The sequence below is a fragment of the Acomys russatus genome, chromosome 22, assembly GCF_903995435.1.
Source record: "Acomys russatus chromosome 22, mAcoRus1.1, whole genome shotgun sequence".
NCBI classification, from domain to species: Eukaryota; Metazoa; Chordata; class Mammalia; order Rodentia; family Muridae; genus Acomys; species Acomys russatus.
This window is the reverse complement of record NC_067158.1, coordinates 56,015,565-56,033,410: the sequence shown is the minus strand read 5'-3', so window position 1 is coordinate 56,033,410 and position 17,846 is coordinate 56,015,565. Positions and strand designations below refer to the sequence as shown.

The 17,846-nt window shown below is 43.9% G+C and overlaps 1 protein-coding gene across 1 annotated transcript in view; it reads left to right on the top strand.

Moving 5' to 3' along the window:
* Atp8a1 (ATPase phospholipid transporting 8A1) overlaps positions 1–17,846 on the top strand; it is a 187,102-nt gene that overhangs the window by 44,511 nt on the left and 124,745 nt on the right. Inside the window, exons 10-15 of the mRNA XM_051165287.1 lie at positions 1,786–1,897; positions 3,268–3,433; positions 5,251–5,378; positions 7,570–7,647; positions 8,668–8,756; positions 13,944–13,988. Of these exons, the coding sequence (XP_051021244.1) occupies positions 1,786–1,897; positions 3,268–3,433; positions 5,251–5,378; positions 7,570–7,647; positions 8,668–8,756; positions 13,944–13,988 (618 nt within the window). The remainder of the gene's footprint in view (positions 1–1,785; positions 1,898–3,267; positions 3,434–5,250; positions 5,379–7,569; positions 7,648–8,667; positions 8,757–13,943; positions 13,989–17,846) is intronic.

The following is a 17,846-nucleotide window of genomic DNA, read 5'->3' as shown; positions in this document are numbered from 1 at the left end:
ACCTCCGGGCCCCTCCCGATCCTGAAGTGCACTCCAGATGTTGGCACTATATAAGACAGTTCTGTTGGTTTAATATGGTTTTGTCCCCTAGAGGATTCGCATGTGGAAATTCAGGCCTCCCCCTTCCCAATGTAATGACTACAGATCGCCCAAAAGCAAACCTCTTTTTCATATGAAGTAACCAGTCTTCAAGCATTTCACAAGCTTTTACAAAAGTGGACTAAGCTTAATTCCCATCCCAATGGGCCCGAAGGACTGCTGTTGGATGTAAGTGATGGAAACTGGGATACACTGTTTCCTGAGGACTCCTGCAGGGGCCATTCTAACCCACACATCTGGATTGATTTCACTGAGCCAGGAGACTATGTTTCCCTGACGGCCCAATACCCAGACTGTTGCTAGCCTTGGAAGCTGACTGGGCCACCTGAGCCCACCGGAAATGGAGAATCCCCATCTCACTTGTCCTTTACTGATTGGCTAGTCCTACATTCTCTATAGACTCCTCTGAACATGGTTTCCTTCTTTTCCTAGAAATTTTAAGTATATTTTTCTTTACGTTTGTCTTTTTTTACATTACTTTCTTGTTGAATGGAAACAGCCTCTGCCATTAGGAAGCTTTGAGACATTCAGTTTTGAATTTTACATTGCTATCCACTGACTCGGTGCGCATTTGTGATAATGCCACTGTACTCCTGGGTCCCTGCTGGAGGAAACCCACAAAGGACCCAGCCTGGGTCTTATTCATGGCAATGTGGTGTAACGTCTAGGAAGCAAATGGCTTTGAAATGATTACCATTTATTGAGAATATGTTTGTGTTTCTTGGAAAACAAACACTCTGATCCTATAAAATGAATACCATAACGCTTTAGGTCTAGGCACTTACTTCAGAAAGGGGATGGTTGTGCCAGGATATGGGACAAGCTATTTGTTTATGTTACCTTGTGTAACTTTTGAGCCCTGCTTGTGTACAAAGTTGTTTGTAATTTAAGTGTGTGTGTGTGTGTGTGTGTGTGTGTGTGTGTGTAGGAAAGCATTCAATCGGGACAGGCTTACAGTTCAGTTTAGTCCATTATTTTCATGACAGAGGCACGGCCGTGCGCAGGCAGACACAGTGATGGAGAAGGAGCTGAGAGCTCTCCCTCCGGTTCCATAGGAGGCAGCAGGAGACCACTGTACTAGGCCTAGCTTGAGTGTCTGAGACCTCAAAGCTCACCCTCTCAGGGACACGTGTATTCCAACAAGGCCACACCTCCCAACACAGTGTCACCCCCTACAGGCCAAACTGTTCAAACCACCACAAAGGCCATCTTTGCATCTGGCTCTCCATGTCTATTCATTTGACAAAGCAAGCTCTCAGCTATCTTAGCAGGACATCAAGAGCATCTGAGGGGCTCACCGTCATGAACTCACTAAAAGTAATAGCCTGAAAAAGGTGCAGCTACAAATGTCTTCACCTCGGCTGGGTGGAGCTTCATCACTGGAATATATGATGGATACTCATAGTCCACAGTGAAGAGTAAAGATATAAAAATAAAAATAATAATAATAATAATAATAATAACAACAACAACAACAACAACAACAACCAGTATGGTGTTAAGGAAAAAAAAACTTCTTCCCAACAGTTATATTTGAAGATTATCATTGTTGGTGAAAAAAAGATACTTCCTTTCCAAAAATAAAGTTTTAGTAGTGGAGACTTTGATAACTGCATAACGACTGTGCGTTTGTTTCTTGGGCGTTTTGGACAATGTCATTTCTAATGCCAATGTATTCTGTCCTAGCACGGTTCCCCTGGGTGCGGACCAGATTCTTCTCCGAGGTGCTCAGTTAAGAAACACCCAGTGGGTTCACGGCATAGTTGTCTACACCGGACACGACACCAAGCTGATGCAGGTGGGATGTCTTTCTATGATGCCTTTTGAGACTCAGTGTCTTGGGAGTGCGTGACTCATGGCTCTCGGTGCGTTTGTCTCAAACCGAGCAGGGCAGCCATGAGTCGTTCCGTAGCCTCATATCACGAACCCACACTGGGAAGTAAGTGAAGGAAACCTTGAAATTCCTTCCCTGGGAGAGGAGCTCGCACCACATGCAAGCACCGAGAAGCTTCTGCCAAGATTGCCTGATACGTGAGCGCCCAATGATGGTGGCGTGTGTTTATCTCTCACACCCTCCAGCTACTAGTAGTGTTCTAGTTGCCTGTGTCACGGTGTCTGTGTTACAATATTTTGGTCTTGTGATTTTATTTTAATGCAATGATCAAATTTTTAATTTTGGTTGTTTTTTTTGTTTGTTTGTTTTTTGTTTTTTTCATAAAACTTAAAGACAAGTTTAAACGAAACAGCCATTTTTTTTTTTTCACAGCATTTCGATACAAGGCAGTTTTTGCCATCTACCCTCCTCCTGATGTTTATGTACACCCATGGGTGCTTCGTCTCTACCTTGTAATGCAATGTGCATTCAGTAGTGTGACAAGTATAGGAAATGCACTTTGAAATACGATTGGAGTTCTGCTCTATGGACCACTGTCCCTGTACATCACACAGGCATGAAGATGCTGTCAGTGACAAGCGGGTCGGTCGGGAGTGCTGCTTCCCTGGCCTTGCTCGAAGTTCCACCATCTGTCACTTATATTGGTCATGAGGGATTTCCTTTTCTGTCCTGTAGATGCTTGCTTAGCACAGATCTGGCATAAATGCTGAGTCAGTGCATGGAGCAGAAGTGCCTTCCTTGTCCTCTTCTGCACAGGCAGGTCAGGCTTGCTTCACCGTTCTCCTGCCTCTGCCTCCTAAGCCAGCCTGCTGCCGCACCCAGTTACGGATCCTAGGTGGTACAACTTGAATTACTGCTGTCTTCGGTGAAACAGTTGCTGAGTGGCACCAGAGATCCTTTAGACACTGACATGTGTGCAGGGACGTAGGCCTTTTCCTCTGCGTCTTTTCCAAGCAAAGGCACTAAAAGTGGGTGCTGTGGAAAGACTTCCCTTTGCTTACGTAGTCAAGGACGTCTTAACGGGGCTGACGCGATCTGCAAAGCAGGTGTTACCACATCCTCTCTTCTTCTCTTTGTTTTACAACCTAGAAGAAGGTGTGTGTGGTGCTGTGGTCTTAAGAAAAAGAGGTGGCAGCCATGGGCACGCATGATACTTGTCACGTGACTGGAAAAGTTTTCAGTTCCAGGTGCCGTGTTGTGACTGGTCTTCCTTACCAACCGCAATGCCGAACTGTGCAGGTTTTACCACTTGCCTTGTTTTGCTTGTTTTACAGAACTCCACGAGTCCACCACTTAAACTCTCCAATGTGGAGCGGATTACAAATGTACAGATTCTGATTTTATTCTGCATCTTGATTGCCATGTCTCTGGTCTGCTCTGTGGGCGCGGCCATTTGGAACCGAAGGCACTCTGGGAGAGACTGGTACCTCCACCTGCACTGTGAGCACCGAAGGGCCGCCATACCTGCCTTCCCCCTTTGGTTTAAATATGCTCTTACTTTGCTGTCCGTCTTGATTTAATTTTGCCAAATGTCCCATTGCTTCTGAAAAGAGAACTCACAGCTAAGATAACTGTAGGTCTTATCTTCACTTTTCAATAGATTCCCAGAAAAGGCAAGGTAAAACTTAGGTTCTCAAAACTTCAAAATACTTAAAAACCATGCCTCCATCCCATAGTAGCATAAAATGTTTTTACAAATACAACCATTAACACGATGCACAAAATAATGCCCTCTACAATATATCATATGTGGCAGTGAACTCCTGAAAGGAGATTATGTGTGGAGGAAATTGTGGGTGTTGAGTATAGTATGAAAACATAGATGACATGTTTAAAAATGCTCAGGATGTACTCTTTCTTTTTCTTTCTTTCCTAATTACTTTTCTTTGAACTCAGTAACACAAGTTTTATGTAAATGCTTGTTTTATCCCGGGGAGAGACGTTTTAAATCACTTCCTTCTGGAACACATATTCTCTCACTGTTCTCATGTTAGCGTAGCTCCTCCCCTTTGGGTGTTTCTAGGAAGTGAACCTGCACTTCCCTGTGATGAATACTTAGCCAGTAAATATTTAATTTTCTCAAGTGTGAAAGCAAATTCCAATACAATCTTACAGGGAAAAAAAAAAAAAGATTTTAGAGCTTTTCTATTGCATTCATTTAACTTTTTTATTACACTTCTCAGCTATTCCAAGTCATTTATAGTCATTGATTTATTATTTCAGCATTAAAAAATATTTTTACTGTGATCGACTCGTTTGTATGTATTCCTTACAGTATCTTAGACTTCCCTGTTTTATTTTCCTTATCAAGGAAGAAGTTAACTTATTTAGCAGGATAATTTACCTGCAGATGAGAAATGCTCCTGTAGCTAAGGAGAGAGCTCAGTGTAGTGCTTACCAGCTATATACATACATATGTGTGTGTGTGTGTGTGTGTGTGTGTGTGTGTGTGTGAACAAGGCCTTCCAGAGCCTAGTACTGGAAAAATAAGAACGATTCTTACAATTTGGACTGTTCTAGTTGCTATTTGTGTTTGCTTTGAAGCTATGCTTTAGTTTGAAAATGCTTTCAAGAATTCACACACAAATGGTTCCTCCCAATTGAAGATTTAGATTTACAAACTTTCAACCCTCCTAAGATCTCTGAACTTCCTGATCAGAACACAGTGTGTAACACCAATAACTATAGCACTTTTCTTTCACTCCCCACCCCACCCACAAGTAGTACCCTCTGAGTAGCCCTGGCTGTCCTGGAACTCACTCTGTAGACCAGGCTGGCCTCCAACTCAGAGATCCACCTGCTTCTGCCTTCCTAGAGCTGGGATTAAAGGTGTGCGCTACCATGCCTGGCTTCTTTCAATATTTAGCAGCACTGTGGAGATCCTGATAGGATTAACCCGCTGTACCCACCGGAGTGCAGCTCTAGGACATCAGGAGATGACCATAACCCAACAGATGCCCAAGCCTTTTATTTTGAATGATCCAGTATTTGTCTTATGTGGATCCTGTCATATACTGTAAGTCATATCCAGGATACTCAGACACAATATTTTCAGTCTATGGTTGGTTGAACTCCTGATGTAGGGCCCTAGAGGGAGGAATGACAGAACTGCAGGTATTTGAGAATCAAGATACGACATTAGCACAGTCAGCCTCTGTGTGTCTAGAGTTGTGTAATGCAGGGAGTTCTTGCCTTGCTTAGGTTTTCTCACAGAAGATATAAAACTGAAAATTATGTTCTCCCTCTTCCCTCAACAGATGGTGGCGCTAATAATTTTGGGCTGAACTTCTTGACTTTCATTATCCTCTTCAACAATCTCATCCCCATCAGCTTGTTGGTTACATTAGAGGTGGTGAAATTCACCCAGGCTTACTTCATAAATTGGGTAAATATGAATTTGTGTTATATGCCATCATCCTAAGTATGTATTTTCTGTTTGTTTGTTTGTTTGTTTTTTGTTTTGTTTTGTTTTTTTAGCTAACTCTGGTAGGGCACACGTCTTGAAGTCTCAATTATATGATGTTTTAATGGACTGTGTAACGGTATTTTTAAGACTAATATAATTTTAACATGGGTCCCTCAGAATCATGCACACTGAAAACCACACATCCTGAGGAAAACTGGTCTCTAGTTCAGGAAACCTGTGTGGGGACACGCACGGTGGCTGTAGAGGAAGAGGACCGTGCATTTGGAACTGAAATGTCTGTCTTGTAGATCTAGTATCGTATTTACCACATAAGCAGCTTTGCCTGGCATCTCGGTCACGAACGCTGGGGTGACAGGGTGCTTTACCTGGATCTTGCAGTGTTTCTGCACCTCAAAGACATGTTTATACAGCAAAGAGTCTTCTACGCCGTCGAGCCCATCACTGTGCTTGTGGCGTATGACTGGGGAACTGTCCAGCCGTCTAGTTAATTCTGGCACTCCAGACGACTTCAGTGGACATCTTTTTTCCTTTTGAATTGCTATGTTGATGATTTAAATATTGGAGAGATATAGTAAACATGTTTCCTATGTTTTTCATCAAATATTGTTTTGATTTTTCATCTTTATCTTAGTTAAAATTAATGAATTTGTGTAAATCATACTTTCTAGTTCAATATGCCAAAAAGCTGATTTTTTTTTTTTTGAGAAATTTTGATTTTATTTTTTATGTTCCAGATTCATCTTAAGGTTTTTTTTGTTTGTTTGTTTTTTTAAGATATAACCAAAAATGCTTTTTGGATCTGTTCATTACCTTCTTGTGGTGAATGATCTTACTACAATGTCAGCCTCTTCCTTGTTTTTGGTAAAAGATGAGTGTAATTTGGGAATCTGAAATAAGCAGCAGGCATAGTCTACTTCACACAAGCAATGTGTGCTGAGCTTAGTGAAGGACTCTTATCCACAGACGTCATAAGGCAAATGCACTGTGGGATCAAATGGCCACTCAAGTCCTTATCATAAAATAGATTTTCTTTCAAATATTACGTAATGGTAGTGTTGAGTAAGCCTGGAACGCCCTTGCTTTTCAACCACCCTCCTAACCAGTAGGGTCTCAGTGATGGCCCTGACTAGCCAGCTTCTTCCTTGTGTGGAAGAGGTCAGTCACTGTCACCTGTTGTCCAGTTGTCCAGTGTGCATTTCTGAGTGACAGCGTTGAAAGTGTTGAACCTGGGCTGTCCTATGCTGCCTGTTCTAAGTCAGATCCATCGGTCCTGGCTTAGACCCCACCCCCTCCTCTCTTCCAGCTGGTCCTCATGTCTGTCCCTCCTGGCTTAGACCCACCCCTCCTCTCCTCCAGCTGGTCCTCCTGTCTGTCCCTCCTGGCTTAGACCCACCCTGTCCTCGTGTCATATGGTTTCCAGGTTGATCCCCACGTCAGCTCTCTCTTCTCACTTGGAGAATGCCTTTCTTCCAGTGTCGCATGTAAACACAAAGCTCAGAATAGAAATAGGACAGACGCGAACCACAATAAACTACAGGCCTGACTTGTTAATAAAATATCCTACTGTAAAAAAAATTTGTTTTAGAAAATGGGGTTAGATAATGGGGTCCAGTCATGGTTATTGGGTACAAGGCAAGTACAGAGAAATATAAAATCTATATCTTCTGAGGTAAGAGCAGCTTAGCCTGGCAAGTCCAACCAGAGCAAACATGGTCTCTTAGATAACTTTTCCTGTTGCTTAAAGAGCTAATTACGTGAAAGCATTGGCGGCTTTCCTAGCAAACATCACTAGACAGTTACCTCGCATCCCTCTAGGGAGCACCTCAACGCGTGTGTTGCATACCTCAACCCCAACAGGAGGATTCCTTATTGAGAATGAAGAGTGAAAGTAAACAGACCATCTGACCCCACAGACGAGCTCCTGCTACCACTACGGTGCTCACCTGCTTCAGCTAAAGTGAACCACACCACATGACAGTCTCATGGAACCCTGTAGAGGTAGCGAGGTTACGCAGAGCCCAGCAGACAAATAGTGACTCGCGAAAAGTTAAAAAAAAAAAAAGCAGCAACAAAAAAACCAATGTGGTTCCCTTTGCTGACCCAGCCCACCAGCGCCTGGTACTCAGCGATGTCGCATGCTTGTTTGCAGGATGTTGACATGCACTATGAACCCACAGACACTGCCGCCATGGCTCGGACATCTAACCTGAATGAGGAACTCGGCCAGGTAAGGTCTCACTGGCACGTGGTGGATCCCCACTGGGGTTTGGTGTAATTTCTGCCTTATGTGGAGGCTTCAGACGGAGGGGCATCTTCCTGTTTCCCACTGTTTGAGTACGGCACGGAAGTGCATTTGTTAGTGCATGACATGCGGTGTCTGTATTTAACAGTCGAGTCCTCCAACACCAAAGCAGATTTTTTTCGTTTCGAGGTGAGATGCTGGGCAAGCCTAGGTATGTTTCTTAGTAGGTGGTCTGATAGATGTTAAGTTGTGGACCGTCTTTGAGTTACAGGGCATCCAGAAGGGAGAGCTCACACCTATGAGTCTAGTCAAATAGGAATTTGGATTAGGCATACAGTCAAGTAGAAATAGGATTTACAAGTCGTACTTCGTCGATGTATGCAGCCTTGCATCTCTTATCAGGGATGTGTGGTAAGTGGTGCACTGTCAGGTGCCGTCATCGCTATGTAAACGTCATAACATTCACTCCCCCCTGACTGCTATGACCGCACTCCAGGCAGGAGACACAGTCTTATGGCATCCACAGCATGTGTGCATCCTCTGTTACCTGCAGCATCCTTAGGTGACATGGGACTGCCTATGGGTTATAGCCCACGTATAGGTGCTAGCCACCACTTTCTAACGCATACTATTCAAATTGCATTTAGGACAGGCTGTCCTGTCCCTTGCTGATGTAGATGGAGCCTGAAGTGAAATTATAAAATAATTTATTGCTAAAATCCTAAGAGAGTTGAATTGTTCCTTAAAGAATATATTGAAAGCAATTCAAGCAGGCACTCTACCTGCACAGTACAACATGGTTGACTTTGGAAGAAAGTATAATTTGGGTGCATTTTCTTTCTTTATTAAAAAAGCAAACAAAACAAAAACCAAAAAACCAAAAACAAAAACAAACTTCTGAGCAGAGAGGCAGAACAGTTGTCTGATGTGCGTAGACCCCAAGATAGACATTTAAAGAAAAAAAAAAACCTTGAAATGTTATTGAGGATTTTAACTTGTTTGTAGGTTAAATACATATTTTCTGACAAAACTGGGACCCTGACATGCAACGTGATGCAGTTTAAGAAATGCACCATCGCGGGCGTGGCCTACGGGTGAGTGCTCCCTCTTTTCCCGGCCTATGGGTGAGTGCTCCCCCTTTTCCCAGCCTATGGGTGAGTGTTCCCCCTTTTCCCAGCCTACGGGTGAATGCTCCCCCCTCTTCCCGCCCTATGGGTGAGTGCTCCCCCTTTTCCCAGCCTATGGGTGAGTGCTCCCCCTCTTCCCGGCCTATGGGTGAGTGCTCCTCGTTTTCCCGGCCTACAAGTGAGTGCTTCCCTTTTCCCAGCCTATGGGTGAGTGCTCTCCCTTTTCCCAGGTGAACAAAATACACATTTAATTGATCCCATCAGTTTGGAATATTTAAAAATTCTTGTGCAAAACCTGAGTTTTGTTTTTTGTTGTTGTTTTTTTCAATCTAGAAAGTGGTCTTTTTCCTTCAGGGTGGATGACCGTGTACTTTGCAGTTGCTGTTGCTTTCCTTGGGGGGATGGGGAGAGGTAGAAACTGGTGAGTCTCTTGGTGTTTAGGGCTACAGAAGGCCTCCATCTGGGCCTAGTGATAGGGACAAAACATTGCCCTGCACTCTGCCCTGATGTCCTGGGTGCAGGGTAGATGCGGGAAGAGGCCACGGTGATGCCTCGGTTAGCAAGTTAAGTGATGCTGCCTTTGCCTTGACAATTATTCCCGTTTTGTCTTTTTATCACATCTCCTCTTTGCAGTCACAGAACAGTCTAAAATTCTGGGGTGGTGGGAAGGAAGGAGGAGGGACAAGGGCATCTTCAATCTGTCCTTCAGATTACCCTCAAGATAATGCCCTTCAGATGGAATGTGCCATCCTTTTAGCTTGTTTCTCATGGCATGCGTGCAGGCGTGAGGCACTCAGAAACACCCTCCTTCGGGTTGAATGGCATTAAGCCTTATCAGCAGATTTTGCAATTGTCCTTACCTCAGTGAGGCCAATAAGCATTGACTCTTTATCGCACTCCCTTGCTTTGGGCCCTTCTGGCTCAAACCCCCTTGTGGTTCATTGTACTTTACCTTTAAGCAATAAGTCAGTGGGAAATAGCTTAAACTAAATTTATTATTTTTCCTATGTACAGTGCTGCAAACAGGAGCGGAGAGCAATATGCTTGCTCTTTAGGGCAGGAGAGAGTTTGGTTCAAAATGATGTCAGCCTGTGGACATAGCTGGTTGGATGGCCTTTCCACACTGGAAAGACAGGCTGTTGATTTGAAAATACTGATGTTTCCAGTTTGCCCTCTCTCTCTCTCTCTCTCTCTCTCTCTCTCTCTCTCTCTCTCTCTCTCTCTCTCTCTCTCTCTCTCACCTGTCAGTTCTCAGACTAAATTGCTCTCCCTGACTCTGCCCAGACTTGTGCCTGGAGCAGAGGAACCATAGTCACGTTCCTTGACATCACGTGCTGACACATGCTACATCCTTAGTCCAGAGACTGAAAGCGCTTCTCTTTGTGGGAGTTTCATAGGCTCAGAACCGGGTCTTAATCTCCCCCCACCCCCACCCTGCCCCTCCCCCAGCCCCCACCCCCGGCCACATGTGCAGAACAGAGCCCTTCCCTGGTCTGGTGGAAACTTCATAATGCACAAGTGGGGGTCGAAGGAGGGGACAGGGTGGACCTGAGCAGAGTGCCGGCCCTCTCAGTTAGACGGTCAATCAAATGCGCGTCCTTGTGAGAACATTTCTCAAGAATGAGATGAACAGATGAGGTATAGATGCGAGCCGTGTCTTAGATTCCCTCCTGTGGCCGTAGACAACTCCCTTTCGGATTGTTAGCTCTGAAAAATGTAATAAAGAGGGAAACCAGATAAGCTCCCAGGTCCCTCCCAAGACAGGAAGTCGTAGCAGGGTTAGTAATGAGCGTAGCATTGGCTTGCAGAGAGCAACAACAGCGGAAGTGGGTCCCGCGCACGTTCTCAGGAAGATGGAAAGCCACGCCTCGCCTTGGTAGGCTACATTCGAGCATCACGTAGGGTTTGTACATTAGCACTCATAGCCCTTGGTGTGATTTTATGTATATATAAATTTATATAATATGTACATATATACATGGTTTCCTTGAGGTGTCATTCAATCTACCCCCACCCGTGCTCCCAGATCCACACCTCTCCCTTTTTAAATAAAGTTCTGGTCTCATTTATCCTACTGGACAACTGGAGTTTCAGCATTGTAGAGGGGTGTTGATAAAAACAGGATTTGGAGAAACTGACTTTCACCGACCACATGTTCATAGCCGGGGTGCTGCCTTGTTACCTCATTTCACGGCTGACACACAGAGGAAGCAGGCGCAGCCAGCCACCTTACTAGGAGCTTTTCTCTGGGCACTCCTGGGTTATAGGAATATAATCAGAATCCCGTTCACCCTGCAACCATGTTAACTATGAGGAATTATTGCAAAAGATATCCTGGTGTTTATGCCCACCAGGACCGCTAGGAGATGACCAGAGAACGTAATGCACTTTAAATGCCAACAACCAAGTTTGTAGCTAATCCCTCAGGCTCTAGGTGAAGTCCTGTGTTGCCACATTGTCAGCTGGACAGTGAGGAAAGTCAAGGCTCCCGGTGGTGTGGTTTTAGCTAGTTCTCTGTGTCTAGCAATTTTGTAGGAATAGAATACATAACACTAGTGCTTCAGAGTTTAATTTTAATGAAGTTTCTCTCCTTTCATTTAAGCTTTGCCTCAAACTTTGCCTGTTTGAATTTGTACACAGTTGTAGGCAAAGACTATTTCACAGAAATTAACTTTGTAATAAGGAGGCCTCTGTTTATACTTATTAGGTTTTTTTCCTTAGATCATCTTATGGGAAAATAGTAATTAAATATGAATAATCTGTACCATTTATAAATGTAATGTACTACAAACTAGAAATTACACTGTTAAACATTTAGGAAAGTTTCACTATAGCAGATTACCATATGCAGATGCCTGTGTCAGCACAGTCAGCTGAATATCCGCAATAGACAAAAACTTCTACATTGAAGAGTTTTTCCTCTGTCCTGTACTTGTCAGCAATTTAGTCTATACTATTTCTGAAGCTGAAAAACAGTCTATTAAACACCCTGAACAATTCTTTTTGTTATTGTTGTTTCATTTCTTATTTTGTTGACCAGACATTTTAAAATATATTTTATTAATTTATTCATATTACATCTCAATTGTTATCCCATCCTTTGTATCCTCCCATTCCTCCCTCCCTCCCGCTTTCCTCTTCCTCCCCTCCCCTATGACTGTGACTGAGGGGGACCTCCTCCCCCATTGACCAGACATTTGGTTAGTGTTAAATCATTTCACTAAAACAGATCAAAGTTCTTGAAAACAACCCATGTCTGCACTGACTACAGTGCTTGAACAGTTGTCATGGCAGTTTTGTTTAGGTCTGTTTGGTGGCAGATCAGCTTTTCCTGCATCCCTGAGGAAGAGACTCACCACGAAAATCTTCCACAGTTATACACCTAGCCCAAGGGCTAGATTACGGCCAGCACATGTGTCTGGTGGCCGACTGTGACCTTTCGTTTACTCACGACAAATGTTGACCTGCCTCCTCCTGCAAGTGGCTCTTGGCTAGGTAGGAGAAAACTAATAGTCATCAAGAGTTTACATGGTTCTCACTCCGGGTTCCCAGTCTAACTGGGGTCAATAGATATTAATTATAATGCAGCAGTAGTCCTAACTTGGAGCAAGAATGGGTGCGAGCCTCAGATGGCGTGGGGGTAGCCTAACGAGGAAAGCCAAGGGTGCTTCCAACAGAGTCCTCCTTGAACCCAGAACTGAGAATTAATTTAAGTATAAAGAACTCCCCAGGCAGATAGGACTACACTGCTACGTCTCATCCATGGGCCAACACCAGAGTTGCTGAGCTGTAACCATGAGCACGCATACAAACAAGTCACTGGCTGCCCACCCCTGCTCTGGGCAGTACTGACTTCTGCCAGGGCTGCCCCCAGACTCAGGGGAGGGCACTGTAGACCTTGTGCTCTGGGACTGTTAAGTCTCAGGACTTAGAAAGCACCAGGCCCAGTGCTAATGTGAAACCATGGACAGGGACGCAATGCCAATGCAAGCTGGCAGGACCTTCGTGCCGTGTTCACTGCTTGGACAGTTTCGAGCATCTCCCCTGGACAGTGCGGAGGGTGGGGGCGCTGGGGTCAATCACAAGTGATGATTCCTGGTACTGCAGCCATTTCCACAGTGCACTGTGGCAGGCCAGTCCCTTTCCTGGGAATCTAGCCCGAGATGGACAGAGTGAGTCCTTCCTCTTAAAAATAAACACAAGCCTTTGGCGGGAGAGAGTAGGTGGGATAATGCATCCCTTGGTTGTGGTGGCTGTAGCAGAGGGAATATTGACCTGGAGGAAACAACGTCTTGGAGGTAGAAGACCTTGTCGTGACCAGGTTAAAAGAGTGGGCAGGCACTCAGGGCATTAATGCATTCCTAAAGTTCCCAGCAGCTTCAGCTTATACCTATCAAGAACGATCTCAGCATTTTAAACTCCACATGCGTATAAGAAGCCTACCTTAAAGTGAAAGTTCTGAGTTATCATGTGTGATGAAAGAACTAGGAAAGAGGACATCTGCTCTGACCTGCGCGTCTGGGTGTCATAGGAATGTTGAACTATATCCGTGGGTTTCTCCCGTGCTTCCATGGGCTAGTAGAGAAAATTAAAGTATTGATGGAAGTGTTTTTAACACTAAAAACTACTTGATGGTGGGACCATTTTGAGTGCCAGTGGCTCTCCATTTAATCAAACAAGCATAGTTGACTTTTATTCTCATTTCTTCTGAGGAAGTTATCATGTCAAGGCTGCGAAGGCTTCCTGAAGCAAATAGAGGGCTCATTTCTTTCTGTGTGACTGTGCCCTAGGTGACTAGCATGTTTGCGCCATTAAAACACCTTGTTGTGGCTATAAGTATAAATGATGGGCTTCCTACCAGCTTTATAGCACATGTTGGAGCAGTTAAATTTAAACATGATTGTTACTAAATGTTGATTTCTATGCATCAGTCAGTTCTGGGATGCGGAGTACCCTTTGTAAACCCCCAGTTACCATAAATCCTCACGTTCCGTTCTACTCACTGCACTAACCTGCCATTCTTCCAGATCTAACTAAAATCCATTTCCTTAACTTTCTAGAAACCCGCCTCTCAGCACTTCCTTCATTCATGGTTTTCTGTTGCCAGCCTTTGCGTGACTGTCTCTCCCTCTCTTTCTGTCCCTCCTCTCGAAGCCATGCCCCAGAACCTGAGGATTATGGGTGCTCGCCTGATGAATGGTAAGCTACTCGGGTATGTCCACGGGGGTCTCTCTGAGAGCTTCAGCCATACTGCTCTGTAAAACAGGCTTCCCTGGTCTCTCAGGAAGCCATTTTCACAGGTGTTGGGTGGTTGATGGTCTATGCAGGGATATTTCCAAAACTCAAAGTATCCTTGATTTTTCTATCAAGAAACCTTCGTAAACATACTCTAAACGCTTTAAAGGTTGCTAGCGTCTTACATTATGTATCTATAGGCCACAGGGATCAATCTCAAAGTGGCTGGGCAGGGAAGACTCCTAGAACCCTCCGCTGTAGCTGTCAAAGCTTGCGTGTGTGTGTGTGTGTGTGTGTGTGTGTGTGTGTGTGTGTGTGTGTGTGTGTGTGTGTTTCAGCTCAGCACTGTGCCTGAGCTGCAGGCCAGATAATGCTGACCCATACCCAAGCAATGCCGGTTCCTTTTACATTTTTCATTATCTCAATGTCTCTTCAGAGACTATAAAGTGAAGGCCGTTAAATTATAAGGCACGAGTGTTCTAGAACTGTACTACTCACAACTGAACAGTAACTGCCCTGTAACCCGTTTTAGATTTATTAAAGATAGTAATGCTTTAAGTTTAATTTTACTGCTATGGGAAGTTTGTGGTTTTTTTCTCTTTTGTTTTGTTTTACTTTAAAATCCTTTCAGCCATATAGTTAAATCTTTATCTAGGACAATTAATATATTTTGTTATGTGTATGGTTTGATGGCAAATAAATTTGTTTAAAGCTGGTGTTTTTTTGAGAATATTGAGGCTGTTTCTATTTATCTGCATTTCATATACTTTGTGATTAAGTTATATTTCCACTGTTCATTGAAGTCCAGTCACAAAATAAGTTTTCAACCTAGCTGGAGTTTATTTCAGTAGAGACTTGATAAGAGTGTTCAGTAAACCTCGCAAAACTCAGAGCTCCTGATGGCAGCAGCTGTTGGACAGGCGACACCATCAGTGCCCGTTACACAGGGCTCCACACATTCTGTTCCATACACTCTGGCACCCATCACAGCTAAGCGGCTTTTCATATCGCTCGGTGTGCCTCAGCGTTTTATTATGGATTGACTGTCTAAGCTTATTTGGTCCTGTGACTCTGTAGTTATAGTTTTTACTGTAGATGCTCTTGGACCTTTGGTCAGGTGTCATCTGAATAAATCCCTCCTGCTTTTAATCACCTGTGTGTCTCTTCATGCACTGCTTGGCTATAGCACCACGCCCTACTCATTTTAACACTGCTGGGTAGTATAGGATTAATGCGCATCTCTCCGCGAGACATGGCTCAGTTTTCTCTGCTTCTTGGTGTTTTTCTCCAAGTTGTTATATTATTTACCCAGATCATTTTTAAACATTATACTCTGAGCAGAGGTTGTTTTATGGCATCAATCACTGTTATGAGTAAGAACTCATAATATTTTTTTTTCATAAAGTATCCTTTTGGGGAAGCCTGAGTTCAGGTAAAATACGCCAGCTGTTTGATAAATATGTATTCTCTCTTGCCATTGAGTCTAAAAGCACACCAGGAAAGACACTCGTCGCCTTTATGGCAAAGATGCTCTGTACATATACCCAGCTCCTCTGTCTATAAAGGAATTACCTATAGGTTTGTAAAGGTGAGGATACATTTTTGGAGGTTCTGTGTGGCGTTCTGTGGAGTGGCCATGCTTGTAAACTTTGAGTTCTGACCCCCAAAGTTCAAAATCGCCATTTTTTTCCTTCTGTTGCCGAGAACAATCAATTGGCACGAAGGCTTGCAGACTGATTCCTTTCTATTAACAGCTATTAACTAAGTTGATAGTATCAGTATTGGGAGGACTAGGGAGAAATCCATCAACATCTATGTAATCATAAGGTGTGATTATTTTCTTTTTTTTTTTTTTTTTTATTAATTTATTCTTGTTACATCTCAATGTTTATCCCATCCCTTGTATCCTCCCATTCCTCCCCCCCCCCATTTTCCCATTATTCCCCTCCCCTATGACTGTTCTTGAGGGGGATTACGTCCCCCTATATATTCTCATAGGGTATCAAGTCTCTTCTTGGCAACCTGCTGTCCTTCCTTTGAGTGCCACCAGGTCTCCCCCTCCAGGGGACATGGTCAAATGTGAGGCACCAGAGTATGTGAGAAAGTCGTATCACACTCTCCACTCAACTGTGGAGAATATTCTGACCATTGGCTAGATCTGGGAAGGGGTTTAAAGTTTACCTCCTGTATTGTCCTTGGCTGGTGCCTTAGTTTGAGCGGGACCCCTGGGCCCATATCTGCCTATCATATTGTTCTACTTGTAGATTTCTAGGACCCTCTGGATAGAATTGACCAGAAAAGAAAAACTGCCCGCCACATAATAATCAAAACACAAAACATGCAGAACAAAGAAAAAATATTAAAAGCTGCAAGGGAAAAGGGCCAAATAACATTTAATGGTAAACCTATCAGAATTACACCTGACTTCTCAGCAGAGACCATAAAAGCCAGAAGGGCCTGGACAGAGATCCTGCAAACCCTAAGAGACCACAGATGCCAGGCCAGACTACTTTACCCAGCAAAATTATCAATAACCATTGATGGAGAAAACAAAATATTCCATGACAAAAACAAATTCAAACAGTGATTATTTTCAAGAACCATTTTTCTCTTTAAAAAAAAACTTATTTTGGAAAGTCTAAGTACGAGTAGAACTAATAAATGTCCCCATCGGTTGTTTGGACAATGTGTGCTCTGGGCCAGGATTGTCCACCTGTGCCTCGCTACCTGTGTTATTCTGAGGTAAATCTCACTAATAGATGATTTTGTTCTTTCTTACCCACTTGATAACAGCCACACATTCTATTCTCAATGTGTGATTTGCCAGAGGGACCACATTAGAGCCGGCCCTGCAGTCTGCAGTCAGTCAGAGCTTTTTGTTTTATCACAGGATCTGCAGGTTGTACTAGCTGCTCTTTTCTGCTTGGTTATTTTCCCGTTTCACTCTAGCCTATAATTATGTGTGGAGTGAGTGGCGTTTGGTTATTCTGCTGTAAAAAGTCGACTGGCTGAAGCATTCTTCACGGCGTGCCCTTATAGCAATGAGATCTAACACATCTCCATTAATGTCAGTCTTCAAAGGAGTCCCCTTGGCAGGTGGTGCATTCAGTGGTGCAGACTTTCACACGGTGTTTTGGGACTCCTCATTTATAATTGCCTTCTGGAATACTTGTAGTCACCCAGGAAACTGAGTCTCATTACTTTGATCAAAACCAACCATTATCTAGCAAAAAAAAACGGTGCACTTAATCACCCACTCAAATTCTTGGACTTAACTCCAAGTAACAAACTCATGGCTGAAAATTAAACCTCCCAGAAGCAATTTTGATTTTAAGCCAACAGATTTGAAAACCATGCTTAAAAACATGGAGGTACAGACTCTTTAAAGAAAGAAGTGTTCTGACTGCTGTGGCCAGAACGTTCTTCAGCTGTGGCCAAGGGGGCGATCAGCCCCTGGGTCAGAGAGGATGCTGGCTAAACACGCTTTATACCACCTTGCCTCAGAAAACTGCCTCCTTCTCCAAAGGAGCTCTGCCTCTGGTTGCCCTAGGGATGCAGCACGGATCAGGAAACCAGCCTCCACATGGTGCCTGTGTGGTGGGCTGTGAGCTTGTCCAGGTTGACACACTGAATAAGTGCTATCCCAGTGACATCATCCACTCTGTCACATTGTATCTCAGGGAGCATACGTCAGTGGCTCGGATTCCCCCGGGCCTCAAAACCAGAAGAGGTTCCAAGACAGACAGGGGTGTTATTTTAATCAACACATGTCATGGAAGTGTTGAAGAGAGAAAACTACGCCTTTCTCCTGGGCCTGGGATT